Source organism: Penicillium riverlandense, assembly GCF_028828495.1.
Source record: "Penicillium riverlandense strain IBT 135883 chromosome Unknown utg000006l_segment0_segment0, whole genome shotgun sequence".
Classification (NCBI taxonomy): Eukaryota; Fungi; Ascomycota; class Eurotiomycetes; order Eurotiales; family Aspergillaceae; genus Penicillium; species Penicillium riverlandense.
Window position 1 is genome coordinate 1,719,617 of NW_026643197.1, and position 21,144 is coordinate 1,740,760.

The following is a 21,144-nucleotide window of genomic DNA, read 5'->3' on the forward strand; positions in this document are numbered from 1 at the left end:
GGCAACGAAGACGAATATGAAGTCGATACCACACTCCGCTTTCAAGCAAAGAACAAAGGGCCAAAACACGAAGGCTGTGTGGGACGCTTTCGACTATAGGAGAAGTTCATGCAAAACGACAATTGGGAATTCCCTTCCTATGAGTTTGAAACGCATTATTGGGATGACCTTGAATATCAGAATGGAGCGCCCATAGACAACGACGCGAGCCAGGGTAGTGAGGAATAGTCGCAGCAGAACGTTTCAGCTATGGAAGGGTTTCTACAACAATAAACAGAAACGCCTTACAGGATATGACAACAAAAAGCAAAACTTTTCATTAGCGCTGTAGGTCGGTCTATCATAAAGGGGGACGAAAAAAAAGGAATACGAATCACCTAATAAATGGCAGAAGTCGATGTAAAATTGAAAGTAAAATTAGTAAAGGAGGAATTCCCAGAAAGCAGAAGTCCAAACGTAAACATGTATAGAGCAATAACTAACTCAACAGACGTATGCAGTGGGAGAAGACAAGAGCGAAGACGCATAAGCAGACCAAAGGTTAGAGTCAGCATTGTACCGAATGAGACGTCAAGACGCAACGGTTTGGAAGTGCACTCATACAGCATATTGAGGGGGACCCATGGGTTGACGCATACGGAGCGCATGCATACGGCAGATCGAGGGCGACCCACTGTTTCGAGCGAAGACGTCGATGGAAGACGCATACGGAGCGCCAAGGCCAACACTCAAGTCGTGAGGGCGACTCAGTTTGAGGTACTATAGCAGATAAAACCAAAAACGGGTTTCCTTTTGAGTTTATAAGGAAAAGCCACTCCCGAAACTTGCGTCCAAAGAATGTAAGCGTTGAACTAGGCGCCCGCCATGATTCTCCTCAATTCCAAATTTTCGCACACGAGATGGCTTTTTTTCTTAATGATCAGTTTTACCTTGTGTATCGCACTATTCGGTTTTCCTCGGCGCTCACCGATCTCAGCGATATACCGAATGCGCGAGAGTTATATTCACCCTGACAACTACGCCCAGCCTACCTCGAATCTAAATTCAGGTGCCGCTCCGACTGGCACCCCAAGTCCCCAGGCTATAAAGAAACTCCCGACGAGCCGCTACGCGGTCGCCATATTTATTGGAACAGAATTTGACGCAAAGGAAGATGCTGAGGACGACGAACATTTGTACTATGTGGGAGCTCGGACGTTGATTTATCAGCTGCTCCATGCAAAGCGTACAAAATTCAGCAGTCCAGTTTCTGTTGTGGTTCTGGTCACTAAGGGGGTGCGCGAAAGCAAGCGTCAGCGACTACGGGATGACGGTGCGATAGTAGTCGAGGTTGCGGATATGGAACACTCCGTCGAGATTGTCGTCGGCCGTTATGCCGAAGTGTTCAACAAGCTACGAGTCTTCGATCCTAGCATTATGCCATTTGAAAAGGTGGTCTTGCTCGATACAGATATGGTCATTACTCGCCCTCTCGACGCAATCTTCGATGATCCTGCTGCTCAGCGCTTCCTAATCAATAGGAACGCGACAAGTGCACTCGCCCCCGGCTTGCCCCCGATGCCTGATAGCTATGTTCTAGCTTCGACGCCCGACATTGCGTATAGACCATATGGCTTTCCTCCTAACTTAACCGCTGAGGAGAAGCGTGACTATTTTAATGCTGGCGTGATCGTACTCTCACCTTCGACAGAGCTCTTCAACCTTTATCTTGCGGTCCTCGGCCGCACAGAGCTATTCGACGGCTTTTGGCCTGAGCAAAATTTGCTTAACTACGTCCACAGCCGGGATGGGCCGATGCCTTGGGGATCCCTTGATTTGTTATGGCATCTCTCAAGTCCCACTGCAGCTGATTTTGAGGCTGGCATGGCTATCCTTCACTGCAAGTTTTGGAATCCTGCTTCGGATCCGTGTCAGCAGAGTGCGATTTCTCGGCGGTGGGAAATGCAGGGATACTGGAGCGGCAGGGAGGAAAGATAGGCGGAAAGCTTGGAGGGAGAATCGGAAAACTTAAGAGTCTAGTGCTGGCCAGAAGACCCTTGCCTTGTAAATGTACAGAATTGTGTGTCTTAACTCCCGAGGCCGTAGTATATAAACCATTCTTTTTTTTCATGCAATGTAGTTATGAAGCATATCCTGATAATATTAGACTCCAAGTACCAAAAAGGCTATTTAAGATCCCATTACTTCCGTATCGGACCAATACCTCCAAAAACAAACAGACACATAAACAGGAAAATAAGACGTACAGAAGGCCTGCGTCAATTATATGGAAAGTCTCGCCTAGTACTACTATGTATACTACTATATTCAGAAGGATCACTCAAGTTGAATATATTATTTAGCTACATAAGTTAACTACCATCGCCGCTGCCCCCTTACTACTTTACTACCAAGGTACCGTTGACCACAGGACTTCAAGACAAACCCATAACAAAGAAACATGAAATTTGCAGTAGATCAGCTAGAGTACAGGAGAACAATCATGGGGAATGATGAAAACAGGAAAGAAGAAAAAGAAAAGAGCAGGAAAAAAAAGCCATCCATCATCAAGCTCATCCTCCACCCTAACTACTCACAACACTTGAGTTGACCAGGCAAGCAAGTAAGAAAAATAAGAAGCACGTGCCACCAACAAAAGCAAGCAACGCTGCAAATAGCTCCACCACTAGCATCTCGATCAACATCAACACCACATCACGCCCATTAGTTTATTGAAGCATTCAGCATTCAACATTCAACCTAATGGCCACCCGCCATAATAACCCCATAGTACCGCCGACTCATCTCAGCAGTCTGCATAATCCTCGCATCGCCCGTGAGAGGCAGACCTAGGACAGCAGAAGACTGGACAGACTGCACATCTTCTTGGGCAATCCAGCCGGCAACGGTCCGGCTCATCTCCTTAAAGGCAACGCGCTCCTCCAATCCCTCGACCCCAGAACCCTTAACACGATCACCCATAGCGACGAGGGCGTTCACCAGACGACTGAGACGCGTAGCGTCGCGACGACCACTTCGCGAGGTGACGAGGCTGAGAAAGTCTTCGTACACGCCTCCGCCGGCAGCCCAGCCGCGCATCTTGCGCTCGGGACCGTCGCCGAAGCCTGAGACCAATGCGTCAAGTGTTGCGTAGTCTCGCTCGATGATGGCTGTTGGGCCAACAATGCGGCAGAATGTTGCGTGGGCGTCGTTCCAGTGTCTGCCGCGGATCAGGCAGTCGACTTCGCGGGCGGCGTTGCCGATGTCCCGCGCGTAAAGGGCCTTCGCGACCCAGATCCAGGGCTCGGGAAGCTGGAGGGTCGTTGTCAGGAGGTGCCAGGTGGGATCGGGGGAGCCGTCGGTAGAGAGTGGGTCGGGGAGGTGTGCGGCGAAGCGGGCGAGGGTTTCTTGGACGGCGCGCTTGCGGTCAGTGGATTGGGAGAGGTGTAGGAGGACGAAGAGTGCCGAGGCCAGTTCGCCGCCTGCGCTTAGCTCCGATGCGTAGTCCCACACAAGGTGGTCGGTTTGAATTTGATCGATGTTGATCGCAGGGTGGTGTCCCACCACGGCGGTGAGGACATGGTGCAGTTGGAAGGAAAGCCGGTTGGTCAAGCGGTCGCCCGACACCGACTCCGGAAGGAGGGCGGCGGGGAGCTGGATAGGGGCAATGTGGGGGCGGGTTGCGGTGGTTGCCGAGTAGGTTTTGAGGAGTACCCAGAGTGGTGATTCGCGGCCAAGGGTATCAGAACCGGGCTGCAACATGACACGAGCACGGGCCCCATGCGACGGAGATGGGAAGGAAGGCTCCTGTCCAGTGGCCAGGTCGGCAAGATACTTGGAGACGGCGGCCTCAATTGGCTCATCCTCCGTGATGCCATACCAGAGACGAAGACCGAAGGCCTGGAACCAATCCAACTCGAAGCGCTCAGTGAAAGTGAAGGACGACGCCCGGTCCTCGAGCGCACCACCGGACCTGCCCTCGCTGCGGAGCGCATTGCCTGCGACCAGTTCGTACAGAGCACGAAGGGGCTCGTTTATCTCCGAAGAAACATTGCTCTGGTGCCACACCTCGACCTGGTTCGCCATATCGGCCCGCGTGGTAGCATCCCGGCCAATCTGTGCGACCACAGTAGCCAGGTGCAAGTTCTGGCTCTCCACAAGAGTCTTGCAAGCCTCCTCGACTCGGTGAGAACAGAGCAGGTGAACGGCGCGCTCTTCCGGGGAGCGGATGGACTCCAGATCATGAGCGTGTTTTTCGCGAATGATCCCCTCCCACAGACGAGTCAATCGATCCTTCTTGATGCGGTGCGCGAACTTGGTTCGGAGCTGTGGTGGCACACCCGCAGAGATGTCGTCTTCAATGTCATCATTGAAGAGGATATTGGTTAGCTGCCAGATCAATCGCTCGTCGTCGGATTGGGCACGGCTCGAGGGGGACTGAGTGAACTGGTGAAGGTCGACCTTGGCCAAACGAACCAAGGGCGCCCCGTCAATGCGATGAGTTTGAGATTGCTGCTGTTGCACCTCAAGCATTTCCGTCGACTGTGCCCGTTGCATGTCAATACTCCATCACCAAAGAATTACAACGGTAAAAGGAAACTTACATTGCCTTCTTTGTTGTACGTCATGAGCGCAACGTCCCTTCCCTCACTGACAACAGACAGGCGCTGAGTCCAGCGATCTTCCGCGCCGGACAGTACTTCCGAGAGGTCGCTCTTGGCGCAAACGATCGAGTCCATCGGGCCCCAGCGCGGCTTGAAGGAGTCATGAAAGGCCACGTCGGACTGGCTCATTTGCTTCGCGTCGCCTGCAAATGTCTTGGGTTGTTTGTTGTAAGGCCACTGCAAGGGAAAAAAGACGTTTTAGCTCAAATCTCAATTTGGGAAGCTATCTGTGTAGGGGGTGAAAAGGCTGGATGTGGTAGATACATGAGGAGGGCAAGACAGGATATGATCAAAGCAATGTGCAGGAGGTGGATGTAAAAGTGGACGTAAAAGCAATGTGAATGTGCAGGGATCGTAAAAATAGCAAGAAAGCAACAGGGGGCTCAAACCTCAATGCCTTTAGACTGCCGCCCAGAAGCCTTCAGTGGAGACGCAGCATGCTGCTTGCGTGGCTGCTGGAAAAGCGAATTCATCAAATCAATACTGTTCGAGAAGCCTTTCTTGGGCGAATCAGCCGATTTGGCGGCATCAGGCGACGCATCGTGAAGCAGAGTACGATCAGTAAACGCATTTGCCTGGATCTCACGAAGAGCGTCACGGTTCTGCTTTCGGGGACTGATAGTGCGCTGCAACTGGTCGGCCCAATCGCCACTGAGGTCGAGCCGGGGCTTGCCCGGGGTGCCAAAGGGCTTTGAAAGGGGCTGGGTGGTTTCCAGGTCACCGTCGGTGCGCTGGGAGTCATCCCGCTCCACGGTACGACGAGGGTTGGGAAAGGAACCCGCCATGTCCATTTCCTCATCCTCATCAGATCCAACTACCGAATCGCCGGACTGCTGGCTTTCGGTGACGACGTCATCGTCGTGCTCAGTAGTTGAACCCGTGGAGCCGTCCTCTAAAAAAGACTCAGACTCCGCTTCGGAACCCATCTCTTGGTCCTCGGCCTCCATTGCCTGGCTTGCGAACGAACCGGGGACGACCTTGCGCTTCTTGAAGTCAAAGGTATCGTCATCGACACCGGCCATCGAACCGACGAAGGACTCGTCGAGGGAGGAGAAGGTCGCGGAGTGGTCAAAGTTCGTGGAATGACGGGCCTTTGGGGTGCCAGTGTCAGGCGGGCCAGCACTTAAGGTGCTCTGGTTTAGGCTCTGACCTTCTTCTTCCTCATCGTAGTCAAGCCCATAGGTGGTAAAGTGGGGCACCTTGAAGACCCAGGTGCCGGTCTCCATCTCGTAGGTGATGAACTCGGTATCGGTCACCTTGCGAAGACGGTCAATGTGCTTGTCAAAGAGCGGGCCACTGGTGAGAGGCGAAGGTGACTTCCTGTCTCGGCCACGCGGCCAGGAGTTCTCGATCCGGAGGGTGGACGGCACATTGAGTGCCTTACCCATAGGAGGCTTGTTTCCGTCTTCAGGATAGACAGTGATCTTGCGAACGCCAATGTCAACAGTCTTTCCGAAGATATTGTCCAGATCGACAATGGTCAGGTCGACAGGTTCATTGAAGGTGACCTGACCGCAATTCTGACGACCGACAGTGAAGTCAACGACACGCTTGAGCTGGTCGCGGCTCATCTTGTTGAGCTCGGCACGCGAAGGCTTCATCCAGTACTCGCCGGGCTTCGGGTCGCCACCAGGAGTGAAGGACAGACGCTTGATAGTAGCATCCGTGGCGGGAGTGGTAGGTTCACCATTCTCTGGGACCACGGCAAGATCACGGCGAACGGATTCCATTTCGGAGCGGTCACCATGCGCAGTACCGTCAACGCCATTGAGGCTGCCGCTCTTACGGATTGAGCGAAGGAAACCAAGTTCCTCAGGAGTGGGCTCGGGGGTCGTGGACTCCACCTGAATAACCTCACCACCGGCTACGCTGGGAGAGGACGAGTCGAAGCTGACCTTCTTCTTCAGCTTGTCGGGCTGGGCGGCATCGTCTCCGTTGGTAATCGGAACAGGCGACGCGCTTGCGGGACGGGTGAACAGATCGCTGCGCAGGCTGCGGTCAATGGTGAGCCGCTTGAGGCTGCCGCTGTTGCCGCGGGCGCTGCCGGCAGTCTGAAGGGCGCCAGGGGACAGAATACTGTCGGAATCCGGATCGAAGGTCTTGCGAAGATTGCTGGTGGAGTAGCTCTTGCTAAAGCTTCGGCCAAAGCTGCCGTTGACACTGCCACGCATGCTGCTGCTACCAAGAAGACTGCTGCTGAGTCCTGATGGGGTGCTGGTGGCGCTGGAAGGAGAGCCATAGGTCGAGTAAGAGAATCCGTACCCCTGACGTTTGGGCGGCGTGATCAGACGATTGGCAGCATTGGGGGTGATCTTGTAGACAGGCAGTGGAGTTCGCTGCTTCTGCTTGATGCTGGAAGAGAGAGGTGTGGCCAGGGGACCGGGAGTGGGCGCACTCGGGGTCGGGAGACCGGAGAAGATAGACTGGCTGCCATATGGATTGCCTTCCAGAAGAGATGCCTGCAAGCTTCCAGGGGTTGGTTGTTGCTGTTGCGCTTGCTGCGAGGTGCCGAATAGACTACTTCCTCCAACGCCACCTTGCTGTTGCTGGGCCTGGCTGCCACCGAAGAGGGAAGAGCCTGCACCCTGGGTGGATGTATTCTGCCCTCCGAAGAGGCCGCCGCCGGCGCTACCGGTAGATCCTCCAAAGAGGCCACCGGGCTTCTGCTGCTGTTGATTCTGAGAGCCGCCAAAGAGTCCGCCTCCGGTCTGCTGGGCCTGAGTATTGCCGAAGGCCCCGAAGGCGCCACCGCCAGTGGAACCGGTCGATCCCCCAAAGAGTCCGCCAGGCTTCTGTTGCTGTTGGTTTTGGGAAGAGCCGAACAGACCACCGCCAGTCCCAGCTTGCTGGGGTTGAGCTCCACCACCAAAGAGTGATCCGGTCCCCTGCTGTGGCTGCTGCTGAGTCTGGCTTCCTCCGAAAAGAGAAGACCCAGTTGCTGGTGCACCGGCACCGGCGCCAAAGAGACCCCCAGTGCCCTGTTGCTGCTGGTTGCTTGCACCGAATCCACCACCACCGAACAGGCCCTTGTTCTGGGTCTGGGCTTGATTCTGCTGATTCTGACCAAACCCGCCGAATGCGCCGGTTCCAGTCTGCTGCTGCTGACCGCCGCCGAAGGCTGAGGCCGTGGCAGGGGTTCCTCCGAATGGGTTCGCAGCGCTGGTAGTCTGTGCTCCGAAACCACCACCACCAAAGCCAGTTCCTCCACTACCGCCAAAGGCAGGCTTGTTCTGCTGCTGGTTGCCACCGAAGAGTCCGCCGGCGGTGCCACCAGCGCCGCCAGTGCCACCGAAACCTGACGCAGCTCCGGGAGTGCTGCCAAAGCCGCCAGCACCAGCGGTGCCGGTCGTGCTACCAAAAAGGCTGGGTTGAGATGTCGCATTTGTAGTTCCCGCACCGCCGAAAAGGGAGCCCTGCGGTTTGGCAGCTCCGAACAATGAATTGGAAGTGTTCGCGCCGAATCCACCAGTAGTCTGGGTTTGGCCGCCGAAGGCAGATGGGGCGCTTGTAGCTGCTGCACCAAACGGTGTTGTGCTAGCACCAAAGCCGGTTGTGGGTTGTTGTTGCTGAGTACCAAAGCCACCAGAGCCGCCGAAGGCAGAGGAGCCAAAGGCGCCAGCTTGGCCGCTGCCGTTACCGTAGCGGCGACCCTGCTGGTAGTCCGCCAGGCGAAGTTCCTCAAAGGAGAACTTATTGTAAGGCTGCATGAAACTGATGCTCTGGTAGTTATTCATCGTGTTGGAGCTGGTGTCCTTCTCCGAAAACGGATTGAACGGAGTCCCGCCGGTGCCCTCACATGTCGGCGGAGCGCCTTGGAAGGCAGTTCCTGTTCCTGTGCCAGCGCCAAAACCAGTGCCGGTCGTACCGGTGTTGGCTCCGAAGCCGCCGCCAGTGCCAAATCCTCCACCGGTACTGGGAGTGGTGGTTGTGCCAAAGCCTCCCGTTTTGTTGCCGAACATGCCTCCTGTTCCTCCTGTGTTGGTACTTCCACCGAAGCCGCCGGTGCTGCCAGTGGAGCCGAAACCACCACCAGCACCGAAGCCGGTGTTTCCAGCCGTTTGATTCTGAGCGCCGCCAAAGAGGCTGCCGCCGCCCGTGTTGGTGGTATTGGTGGTGCCGAAACCGCCAGGACGGGCGTTTTGGCTGCCGAAAAGGGAATTAGATTGATTTTGGGTGTTGGTTCCGAATCCTGGACGAAGAGCAATGTTAGCGAATCCCAGGAAAAGAAACATCATAAAGAAGTTGCGAAAAAGTCAAATAGCGCAAAAAAAAAGGTCAGCTCCTCGGGTGCAGACCGCTCAAGCTCCAAAGGTAATCGCAGGAGTGACCAATAGCTGTGATCCATCGTTCCCAGAGGGCGCGGAGGCTGTGATACGCGAAGGATCCAGACACGGGTGTGTAGAGAGCGAAGTGGACATGGCACAACCAAGAGAAGAACCCGCAGACGGTTGAGAAGAGAGGGATCGCGGAGCTCCATAACTGAAGCACGTACCTCCACCGGAGCCAAAGCTACTGGCAGTGTTGCCAAAAACACTGCCACCAGAGGTGCCACCACCAAAGGGGGAGGATGTCGATCCAAAGCCTAGAAGACAGGGGTATCGGTGTCAGAGAGAACTGGTTTTTCTTCTGGTAGCTCAAGCAGGCCCATGCTCCTTTCGTTCCCTCTCTTGTCGCGGTGTTGTCGCTGAGCGTCGAGAAGATCCGCAGGATGCAAATGGCGAGGATGGCGTCGCGCGCGAAGGAACATGGTTGGAGTCGAGAATGTGTGTGTGTTTTTATTTCGCCTCTTGCGCGTGCGGTCTTCGCCATCGTCGCGGGTCGACGTCAGGAGCACCGGTTTTTTGGTCGTCGAGGCCGACAGGGGAGCAAGAACAAAGAAAATGCAAAAAAAAAAGACAATGCGAAACACAAATGGGCCATGCATGAGAAACGAGTCATAGGATAGACCTACCTCCTCCGGTGTTGGTGCCTCCGAAGCCACCACCAGTGGTCCCGAAGGCGGAACCCTGCTGCTGGTTCTGACCGAATCCTCCAAAGCCGAAAGACATGTTGTCTGGGGGGGTTGGAGTTGTCGAAGCTCACGACTTCATAGGTTGAGGGGTTGCGCGCAGGATGTGAGGATGGATGAGGGTGGGAGGGGTGGCGTCGAGGAAAGAGAGCGCGTGGAGGAGGAAGAGGAAGAAGGAGAGAGAGACGCGACACAGAAAAGGGTTTAGGCTTGTTGGCCAGCGAAGCGACTTATGTCAGGCCCGGACTATTGTGGTTCCTGTCACGTGAACGAATGCTGCCTAACCGGGAAGTGAGACATTGCTGTTGTTAAATGTCGAGGACTCTCTTTCACCACGACCCTATTGATGGAAGGCGAATAAAAGTAAATGCATTGAATACACTATACAGAACAATATACTATCCACACCGCTGCTGAAACGGACAGACAAGGGAATCTCAAGTACAAGTATGGAGAACAACACAACCGAAAGGAAGTAATCCAAACATCCATAGCTGCCATACACTGGAGTGGCAGGCCCGTCATGTGTGATACCAACGTGATTCCTCCAAGAGGATTTTTACAGATATTCCACCCACAAGGTCTTCATAATCATCAAATTCATCATGACCCGGCTATGCCTGGCCGCGGTCCTTGTGCACGGTGGCGATGATCGTGTCGACCACCGAGGGGTCAGAGAGCTGATATGACATGTCAGTCTTTCATGCATCACGCTAGGGAGAAGATAGAACTTACCGTCGAGGTATCACCAAGGCTATCCTCCTCGCCACTCAGAATCTTCCGCAGGATACGACGCATGATCTTGCCACTGCGAGTCTTGGGGAGGTCCTCGACGACGAAAACGGCCTTGGGCGCCGCGAAGGGCCCAATTGACTTGCGCACTTGCATCATCAGGTCCTTGCGCACTTGGTCTGTGGTCTCGTTGCCCTCCTTTAGAGCAACAAAGGCATTGACCGCTTGACCAGTGAGTTCGTCAGTGATCCCGACCACGGCGGCCTCAGCCACCATGTGGTGCTCGAGCAGAGCAGCCTCGATCTCGGCAGTCGACAGGCGGTGGCCAGACACGTTGACCACGTCGTCGACACGACCACGGATCCAGTAGTAGCCCTCGTGATCGCGACCCGCGCCATCACCGGTGAAGTAGTATCCTTTGTACACGTTGAGGTAGGTGTCCATGTAGCGCCTGTGGGCGGCCCAGACGGTCCGAGCCATGCTAGGCCAGGGCTGCTTGAAGGCAAGGACCCCTTCCACATCGTTACCCGTGATCTCCTCACCGGAGACGGGGTCGATGATGGCGGGCTCGATGCCGAAGAAAGGCAGGGAGGCGCTGCCGGGCTTGGTGGGGGTCACACCACCCAGAGGGGTAATGACATGGGAGCCGGTCTCGGTTTGCCAGTAGGTCTGTAGATGCAAAAGGTTAGATACTAAAACAAGTTCTGGGAAGAGAGAGAACGGACATCGCAAATGTGGGCTTTCTCTTTGCCAACCGCCTCAAAGTACCACTTCCAGACCTCAGCGGCAATGGGTTCACCGACGGAGCCCAGAATACGCAGGTGCTTCATTTCGTGGTGAATGTGCTCGTTGCCAGCACGCTTGAGCAAACGCAGAGCAGTAGGGGCGACGTAGAACTGCGTGACATCGTACTGGTCGATGACATCCCAGTAACGGGAGCAGTTGGGGTAGGCCGGGGTACTCTCGAACACGACAGTGGCGCATCCCAGTAGCAAGGGAGCGTAGACAACATAGGTGTGGCCGGTAATCCAACCGACATCGCCACCGCAGAAGAAGCGGTCATCGTCGTGGATGTCGAAGACGTACTTACCGGTCATGGCGGCGCCGAGCAGGTAGCCGGCGGTGGTATGCATGACGCCCTTGGGCTTGCCGGTCGAGCCGGATGTGTAGAGCAGGAAGAGCGGGTCCTCCGAGTTCATAGACTCCGGAGCCAGGTAGTTGGGGTACTTCTCGACCTCCTCGTGCCACCAGAGATCCCGACCTTCGGTCCAGGGTACCTCGGCGCCGGTGCGCTTGTAGACCAGCACGTTCCTGACATCTGGGCACTGCTTGAGCGCCTCATCGACAATGCGCTTGGTGCCAATGACCTTGCCACCGCGCTTGCCCTCGTCGGTGGTAATCACCACCTTGGACTGGGCGTCCAGAACACGATCCCGCAGCGAATCCGACGAGAAACCAGCGAAGACGACCGAATGCACCGCACCGATACGGGCACACGCCAAGAAGGAAATGACGGCCTCGGGGATCATGGGCAGGTAGATGGCTACGGTGTCGCCCTTTTGTACACCGGCGCGCTTCAGAGCCCAGGCCACCCGCGACACCTCGCGAAGGAGCTCGCCGTATGTGATCTTGCGGCCCTCGTTGGGCTCGTCGGCCTCGTAGATAATGGCGACCTTGTTGGGGTCCTTGAGCGCGTGGCGGTCCACGCAGTTGTATGCCGCATTCAGCCGGCCCTCGACGAACCAGGCATTGTCACCGTTCTCAAAGGAGCCGAAGTGGGTGGTCTGGAAGTCTTGTTCAAAGGAGAGGAGCTCACGTGCCATGCGGGCCCAGAAGGTGTCGGGACTGCGGATGGACTCCTCGTAGAGCTTCTTGTACTCGTCGATATCTTTGACATGGGTGCCGGTCGGGTGCTTCTCGTGGAATGCCTTGGGGACGTGGTATGTGTCGACCTCGTGGGCCTCCAGCACCTGCGGATGTGAGGTTAGATCGGTGCGTTGACAGCAGAGAAATAACCCAATTCACTTACCACGTTGGGCTTTGTTTTGGGGTCGGCATGCGACATGGTTGGGGAAAATCCGGGCGCAAGTGCAGTGGGTGTGGAATGGAACGTTCTCTGGAGGATTAGGTCGCATTAGCGGGGTGAACGAGCGGCAGGTAGCATGCACATAATCGATAGAGCGGGATCATTAAGCTCGTGGGAGTGGGGGGGGGGGGGGAGGGGACACTCACCAAGTTCGTAAAGTATGGTGTGCGTGGGTGTGTATGCCAAAGGGAAAGCTGTAGAGGAGGTGTCGGAGGGAATATGGAGAGAGCAAAGGAAGAGAACAGAAGAGAAGGACGAAGGACACCTTAATATGTTCCGTCACCACCGATGCGGCCGTGCTCGTATTTACCGTACCCGGCCTTGTTACCTCTGTCGATCGCTGCGACCAGCACTACATACACTCTGGAGATGGAGGGACAGGCGGATTCTGATCTGTCCCACCAATAATATACGCTCTTATGATGGTATGCTCCTCTTTCTGGGTCGCCCCGACTAATAGGAAATCTAATAAGAATCCCAAAACGTGCTATGGTTCTGTGGGGATTGCCAGTCCCTTCCGTTGCTCCGGGGAAAGATGGAGCGTACCCAACCAGCTCACTTAACCGCCTGGCCTAGAACTGGCGAACCATCCGTCCGAAATTGCAGACCGTCTTCTTGTCGCTTCTGCATTGCCGAGCTACGCAGGGAGCGTGGCTGACCTACTGCTGGATAGACTTCCTCGGTGGATCGCCCAGGCCGTGGACACCCTCACTACTGGTTTCCCTAGACCGAAAACCAAACCCCGTCTCCGTGCCGTGTCTGACAGTTTGCCCGCCGCCAAAAAAAAAAAAAAAAACCAAAAACTGTCGTCTATGTATCGCGGTGGTAATTGTCCCCCGGATTGTATGCCATAGTCGCCACCCCCATGTCATAAGTAGATCCGATGATGTAAAAGGAAGAGCTGCGCGAACCCTAACCGCTTCCTAGTAGCCAGATCCTTCGCGCGCATCAGGCGGCCACACGAGCCAACAAGTCGGTTCCAACCGCATTGTTATGTAGTGTGTCAGTGCGCGCATCAACCAGCGTGTTAGGTTTGGGCCCTGCTCACCCACACTGGGTCTAATGTAGTCAGCATCAAGGTTCGTCGACCCTTTCCCCTTCCGGGTGGTCGGTGATGATCACGGTTCTGGTTGATGCCGGACACAACCCCGTCTATTGGTTTATCCCTGATATCATGATGATGGATAGTCTATGTTGGTCAAGTCGCCACGAGCGACCTGGACATTCTTCATATTAACTCCATCGTCGCAACAATACACATCCGCGCTGTGGGAGGAGCTGAGCCCCGTGTGGGGAGGGCTTCGGGAAATTGTGGGACGCGGAAGGATGTAAGGATGTCAATAATCACTTGCACTAGCTAGCCCCGAGTTAACCGTGCCATCTCCTCTGATTGCGATCTCCTTAATCCGACACCACAATAATAATCAATAATACAACCTTGGACACACCCCGATGGGCACCTCGTGTACACCGCACACCCATACATACCACAGTAGTACAGCTCGGCTCCACCGTCCCATTTTTTTTTTCTTTTTTTTTTTTTTTTTTTTGCCAACGCTCCTGAAAAGGAAAGGCGGCGCATTGCTCTATAGGGACTAGTCCGATGGCTATGGGACGGGATCTGTGAGTACACTCACGCCGAGAAAAGACCGTTCGGCGAGAAAATGCCGTGCTCACCCAACCATTCTGCGATGCACGAATCGGGACATCCCTCGGTGTCTTACCAAGTGGGGTCCAGTCCAGTTAAAATTGCAATTAAATGTCCCCCTATTGGGAAATGGTGAAATCGGGAGCCCATTTCATCGCTCGGAAAATATTCATTTGAAGCAGGGACGGTGTCACACGACGATGGGGATTGCCTCGGGTTTTCCGGGTAGCGACTTGTGGAACCTGCGACAGAGCATTTGCATACTTGCTCCGCTCCATACGGAGTATAAATAGATTACCAGATGTTGGGGGAAAGAGCCATGTTACTACAGTGAAACAGAATCCAAACCCTACTGAACTGGGTGTATACCGCGGTATTCAACCAACCTGGCTATGAATTATTCCGATCCCGCTGCTGCCTTCCCCCACCGGACATGATCGTGGTGCACCACCGCCTCGAGCAGGGCTTGCGTGCCAAGAGTACTGAAACCGTCAGGATCGAGAGATCATCCAGAACATCAAGCCAAGGAAGAGGGAGGGAAGGCAAATGAACCAATCGTCTACCGGACAATACTCCGTCGGGTGATGGCTGACACCCACACGACATGGCACGAAGGTCATCGCCGTTGGGCAGTGCTTACTAGTATACACGCTGTCATGGCCGGCGCCGCCAGGCCTAAGCATTGACTTGTCTGGCCCGACGAACTCGTCGGCCGTGACTTGGATGGATGCGACGCAGCCTGGGTCGAACTGCACGGCCGGTGAGTCGGTATCTAGTGTCCAGTCAACGGCCGCCCTTGCCGTCGTGAGAAGAAATCTGTGCAAATGACCGCAGACATTCTCCTTGCACGGCATGCACGACGCTGTCCTGGGGGTGCCCGATATCAAGTGTGAAGGTCACTTCCGAAGCAACAGTCAGTAGATCAGTAGATGCATTGGGCGGCACTTTGATGATCCCTGTTGAAGCGAGCGCACCATGCCGCTTGGCAATATCATTCGAGGCCGCGATCATTCTAGACACAGCAAGCACCGGGTCATGTCGCGCACTCAGAGGCGTCGTTCCCGTGTGCGCACCTTTCCCGTGGATGGTAAATGTCAGCCATCGGTACCCCTGCACGCCTTGGACGATCCCGATCGACCGCTTGTCCTCGGGAAGAATGGGCCCCCTGTTCAATGTGCAGCTCGAAATGTGCACCGAGCGGGAACCCGGTGCGTGCATCATTTGAACATGGTATCTCGTCTAGATACCTGTGTCTTTCAAGCTCTGACCGGGGCGTTACATTGGGACCATGAATGTCGCGGAAATCCCATGCCTTCTGGGTCGGGATATCGCTAGCCCAGATGCCGGAGGAGCACATGGACTTGGATAACCGGGCTCCTCCTCACTTTGAAATGTAAACGCAAATTAGGATTGAGATAAATAGAAGGTCAGAGAAACTTACTTGGTCCGGTTGACAACCACAATATCGTAGTTCGTCTGAAATCCATTTTAATACATTGTGCGCAGTACCTCCAGCGCTGCGAGTCGGTTTGACTACCCATAGCAATCATCGGCGCGGCTGATTTGTGGTTGTCGGTCCGGCACGCAAACATGTTACCCATATGGTCGACTGAGAGAGTGCATCCCAACTTCTTGATCTCGGCAGCAAGCCACCTTCTAACATGAGCGTCCATCCGTCCGAGTGAGACGGGCCATGCCGGTGACAGTTGGGTTTCTAATGACGAGTTGGAGAGGATTTGGCGATGGATTAAGGTGTTATACTTATTCACCATATCTATGGGCGTTGCCCCAATTGCATGTGTCGTGTAATGTTTGCCAGAGTCGCTCAGAGTTGATCTTGAGGCCGGATAGTGCTTGGAGTTGAGTGGTCGTAGAGATTTGTCGGGTGGCATTGGAGAGGGCGCGGGTTACAACCCTTGTGCTTTGCATTTGGGGGATGAATAATAAGTGAATGAGCAGGGAAATGCAGTAAAAGAAATTTAGTTAAATTTGGCTCAATTAGAGTCGCGATATCCTGGTTTTCGCGCAACGCACGGCTTGCGGATACATACAGCCAGGGTGTGTCAGCGGGAGAAAAAAATGTCTACAGACTGCAATAAGCAGCCAGACAATGATAGGTCCGAAGAAAAACTTGTGGTGGAAGTGACTATGTTCAAGGGCGATCCGGATCACCGGGCATTCCGGAACGCCGTCCGACAAGATGCAAAATCCCTGACCCGAGTTGTGGCGGGAACAGCCTAAATTCTGCAACACAATAAAAAATGAACGTTGGTTAATAAACATGTGTCATTCCAGATGATACTTGGTTTCAATAGTGAGTTTCCATAAATCAAAACCGAAACAAAAAACATAAGCCTCAAGTGCACGTGCATCAATTCCATCCAGACCGGATGAAAGTCACATCCTCTCAGTCCATCTGAAGAACAGCGATAGAAACACAAAGTCCCAATTCATCATGGTCTACCCCCTCCACATGTTCGCTGGGTTTCCTCTTACCGAGGATACCCATTCCCCCGACAGCAGCTGCCAAAACACTGATCGCCTGAGAGCGGTTAATACTTTCGAGCGGTATACGCATAGGTTCAGGAATACCGTTGTAGGATGGTGCTGGTCCGTAGGTCCCACTATAGAACTGATACCTTTCATCACTGCTTGTCGTTAGAGGCATTTGCCCGCATTTTCAGAGAACACCTTACGCAGGGTATGTTCTCGAAGAATCACTGTCTGAAGCTCTCGATCTGGCATCGCTGCCGGAGAGTATGGAGCGGACTTTGGACTTGAGTCCGTTGCTTTCCTTTCCAGTCATATTGAGAGTTTTTGTGTGTGTCTTTTTCTCTTGTTTTGAGAAGCTGTAGTTGTTGTTGGTTGATAGCGTTGGGTCAAGTTTCAAGATGCTCTTGGGAACTTCCCTGCAGTCTCAAAGCCTGAGAAATTGCGAGGAGGGGGACGCACGTGGCCCTTAATATATCCATAGTCTCGGATAATTTGCTTGTCTCTCAAAGTCTGATCTTCATTTCACCACGACGTTCCGTGGGGTACAACGATGGCCCCAGGTGGAGCCCATATCGGGGACCGCCGATGTCCATCGATAACCCTGGCGTTAGTGAGATTAACGAGCACTACAACATCACAGTTGTCGCCATAATTCTGGATCAGCGGCAGCAATAAAATCACGGACTTTATTTCCCGCCCAAACAGATTGAAACTCCATCATACCAGCCTCATAATTGGCGTTAGCCGCCTTTGAGATCTGTCATGGTCTCAACATTCCTCGCTCGATCAAGATCCCGTCGGCTCAGCCAAGAAGCTATTACCTAATTGCGTTCCACTCGTCGGCTGGGGGCGGCTCCTATGAATAGATTGTGAGGTTGTGGCGGATGGATTATTAGGACTAGCTTGTGCTTTGAAGGTGGCATATCCAGATGTATATCTACAGCTTAGCCGTACACTCGCAACGACAGACGTTTGGTCAACCATAAGCGGAACATTTGATGCCAGATATGACACTTCAATATGACTAGGCCCCAGACTCAAAACTCCACTGCTAAATACAACGGCGCATTTGGAATCCCAATGCGTGCTTCAAAGGTGCCGATCGTGAAGGTGACCTATGTCATGATCCTCGGTGGCTCACGCCTGTGAAATAGAAACGGAGCGGGAATAAGTCCTCTACAACGCAAAGACAGAAAGGTTAACGTAGTCAATGGGAGCAGCCAAGGGAATTTTGCCCCACACCCCGACAGAAGCACACCAGGACCCTACAGAGCAAGGCCGCCCATAAAATCTGATGGAAGTGTCTCAAAAGGCTCAGAATACTATATAAGTGACAAAAATATTGTTGTATAGCGAGAATGAGAAGAATGTCAATCGAAATCTCAGATAATAAAGCCCACAATAACAGTGGTTTCTCCCGTCAGAGTCCTTGGGGGAGACATTCCTACGTGGCCATAATCCAACTTGAAGTCACTCAAGAAGAAAAAGCAAAATAAGGCTGTTTACATAGAATCGTACTGATGTTGTTTATGAAATATGAAGGTAGTAAATTTAAAATCCAGCCTAGATCCAATGGGTGAAGGAGAAACGTAGGTATGCACATGTTGGGCAACTAAGCTAGATCGTATGAAGTCCATAAAATATCATAGCTGAGATGATTTGGACTGGGTAGGTTGATATCTGTATTTACCCCGCCTTCTTTTAGCATCTTTCCGTATCTAAAAATCAAGTCTCGGGATACTATGCTGTACATATTCCAGACATAATCACAAGACCAGGGATCTCAAGGGCTCAATTCCGGATGATCCTATTGCATCAAAATCTCCTTACCAATTTGTTTGCTTCAACTTTCACTTCATCAAGAAAATTCATACTCTGTGCTGTTGGCTATTTAAGAGACCTGTGTGCCTACTTTACGGGACTGCCATCAATCAATCCTCTCTCTCCAGCTATCTGCAAAAAAAACTTCCATCATGAAATTTTCAGTTCTTGTCCCTCTAACCGCCCTAGTGCCCTTTGCAGTAGGAGAAGATGCTTTTATTTTTCCACTAATTACCCCTTGCTTGGTAAGTGTTTTTGATATAAAATTAAAATTGCGGGTGCGCAACTAACTAGATTCGCGTAATAGTATCAGTGCAACGAGGAGGCCGCCGCGGTAGCAGGCTGTAAATCACACCTGGATACTGGATGCACTTGCCCGAGTGAACACTTTGTGAAAGCCCTTGCTGGCTGCATGGGAGCTGCATGCACTGCATCTGAGGTGATATGTATGACTTCACTTCCTGATGGCCATCTTTGACATTTGGCTTTTGAGCCACTACTAACTTTATTCGTACAGCATCTTTGGACTTGCATGTTAGGACTTGTAACGGGCCGGTTGCATGGGCATGGTCTGAATAAAAGAGCTACCTAAGCAATTTTAATTTTCAATTATATGGTCCTCTTGGAAATTGTACACCGCGGTGTACAGCCTATCTGAAACCTAGTTTGTGTTTCACAGAATTAGGGCCCTTCCCTAATCAAACCATGCATCTGGAATGAAAAGTATTCATTTTTGTCTCTAAATGGGAAAAAAAGGAACTAGAGTAGTAGAGTTGTGGTTTCGTTACCCGACAACTGACGTGTCACTAGGAGCGTTTTCTGAAAACCAATTGGCATCCATCCTATGTCGCGAGATCAGAACACGCCACGTGTGGAAATAAAAAGTAGAAGACGAGTCAGCAGTAAGTACTTACCATTGGAAAAAGGGTGGCAAATACGCTAATCTCCTCCGATCTCTTTGTAGCATGATGGTCCCAATCCAACTCCAGCGCTGCTTTGCCAATCATACCTGCCATCGATAGAGGCACATACCTCCTTGCGAGACAGTCATGAGGTCCCGCCCCAAAAACCAACCAGTTCTTTGTCTTGGACTCGGCGTCCCCAGATATCCAGCGGTCAGGATTAAAAACATTGGGATTGGGGTAAGCATCTGGGTCATGTAGAGCTGGGTAACAGGACGGGATCACCATAGAGCCCTTGGGGACGGTGTAGTTAGGCGTAAGCGGGAAGTTCTTTGTGGCAAGGTAGGGAACGAAGATGACGGGTGGTCTGTGGCGGAGTAGCTCCTTGATAACTGCGTTGGTGTAGGTGAGTGACTCCAGCATTGGGAGGTCAAAATTCTTGTGTCTATCACCACCACGTGCAGCTAGGTTCTCTTCTCTCAGTCGATCGAGTACATCGGGCCTTTGGGCAAGGACTTGGAATAGCCAAGTTGTGGCACTGCTGGATGCGTCCTGAGATGCAAAGAGGAAGGTGAACAGCGTCTCCCCAATTTCTTTGTCTGTGAATTCGCGGATGAGATTCGTTGGTTTCTCCGCCTCAGCCTCGCCCGACGCAATCCTCTCGCGATATCGCTCGGACTCCATCATGTGGAGCACCCAATGATCCACGATGCATGTGGGCGTTGCGCCAGTCGCCATATTTGCTTTACATGCAGCCGCACAGTTCCCGAACTCGATATGAATAGCATCAGCTGCTCGCTTCCCTAACCATGGCTTGGTAAACGGAATATACATGGACAGAGGAATATTAACAAGCTCAAGAGCAGCAGTAGCAAGGTAAAAATCATCTGTGATTTTCTTAACCGCGTCCTGGGATATGTAGTCACCGAAGAAGGTTCGGCACGAAAGCGCACAGTTGATCTCTCGGAATAGGGACATGAACGCCATGGGCCGCTCATGATTTGCCTTGCTGGCAGAAAGAAATTTGTCAAAGTAGTCCGTGAACACTTTCTCTTGTACCGGAAGGTAAGTGGCCAGAGCCTTATTGGTGAACAGAGGAGTTAACCCCCTTCGGTACTCGGTGTGGGCTCTACCCTGAAGGAAAACCCATGCTCTGTAACCTAGGATGTCTTTTGCTATCGGAACTATGCATGGCTCGGCGTATGAGGGCGACTTGAAAATCTTGTGGGCTAGGTCTCGGTCGGAGGCGAGAACGACGAATCTGCAGAATGCATGAGCAGTTTCTTTCTCCCAAGGCTTTTATATTCTGGAGAGGTGGCTCACTTGTGGAAGACAGACACACAGCTTAAAGGACCACTCTCCCACTGGACAAGATACTCATCGAACTTTGGATGGATTGCCTGAATGAACGGGCCCATGAGTGGAATTTTGAATCGAGGGCCAGCGATGGAACCCTTTCGCTTGATATATATAGCTAGAGACTGCATCAGCTGGGTGTAACACCTTCTATGGATTTTGAATACCTTGGTCAAAGATTAGCACGGCAAGTACAAAAGTGACCACATATTGCCAGGTAGACCATCCCACATAAAGGTCGGACACAGTGCTTTTCAAATGTGTATTTCTAGAAGCCCAGATTTGTGGCTGAGCACCGGAGGTGTTGGAGATCTCGGTACCCATATTGGTGACGGTGGGAAATTTCCCACAACCAGGGGACGAATGATTCTTTTTATACTGAATAGCTCTTACAGACCCCGTGGTTTCTCTTCAATTCATAATTTCGATATTATATAAGTTACCCGATTGGGATT

At 52.8% G+C, this 21,144-nt stretch overlaps 5 protein-coding genes across 5 annotated transcripts; 1 reads left to right on the plus strand and 4 right to left on the minus strand.

Annotated features, from left to right (window-relative positions):
• Positions 1 to 987: 987 nt before the first annotated feature.
• On the plus strand, positions 988 to 1,977 carry N7474_006937 (uncharacterized protein; the record flags this gene model as incomplete). Its single annotated transcript, XM_057198347.1, has 1 exon — positions 988 to 1,977. The coding sequence occupies one exon, from the start codon at positions 988 to 990 to the stop codon at positions 1,975 to 1,977; it is 990 nt and encodes a 329-aa protein (XP_057051787.1).
• Positions 1,978 to 2,739: 762 nt separating this feature from the next.
• Positions 2,740 to 9,691, minus strand: N7474_006938 (nucleoporin family protein; the record flags this gene model as incomplete). The annotated part of the gene is made up of 5 exons (XM_057198348.1): positions 2,740 to 4,521; positions 4,584 to 4,820; positions 5,033 to 8,832; positions 9,136 to 9,225; positions 9,595 to 9,691. 5 exons carry the CDS (start codon positions 9,689 to 9,691, stop codon positions 2,740 to 2,742), a joined length of 6,006 nt encoding a protein of 2,001 aa, XP_057051788.1.
• A 574-nt stretch (positions 9,692 to 10,265) lies between these two features.
• On the minus strand, positions 10,266 to 12,448 carry N7474_006939 (acetate--CoA ligase; the record flags this gene model as incomplete). The annotated part of the gene is made up of 4 exons (XM_057198349.1): positions 10,266 to 10,331; positions 10,387 to 11,052; positions 11,109 to 12,353; positions 12,413 to 12,448. 4 exons carry the CDS (start codon positions 12,446 to 12,448, stop codon positions 10,266 to 10,268), a joined length of 2,013 nt encoding a protein of 670 aa, XP_057051789.1.
• A 2,452-nt stretch (positions 12,449 to 14,900) lies between these two features.
• N7474_006940 (uncharacterized protein) lies at positions 14,901 to 15,474 on the minus strand (the record flags this gene model as incomplete). Its single annotated transcript, XM_057198350.1, has 2 exons — positions 14,901 to 15,282; positions 15,365 to 15,474. The coding sequence occupies 2 exons, from the start codon at positions 15,472 to 15,474 to the stop codon at positions 14,901 to 14,903; spliced, it is 492 nt and encodes a 163-aa protein (XP_057051790.1).
• Positions 15,475 to 19,237: 3,763 nt separating this feature from the next.
• Positions 19,238 to 20,751, minus strand: N7474_006941 (Cytochrome P450 61; the record flags this gene model as incomplete). Its single annotated transcript, XM_057198351.1, has 3 exons — positions 19,238 to 19,273; positions 19,346 to 20,594; positions 20,657 to 20,751. 3 exons carry the CDS (start codon positions 20,749 to 20,751, stop codon positions 19,238 to 19,240), a joined length of 1,380 nt encoding a protein of 459 aa, XP_057051791.1.
• Between the last annotated feature and the right edge of the window lie 393 nt (positions 20,752 to 21,144).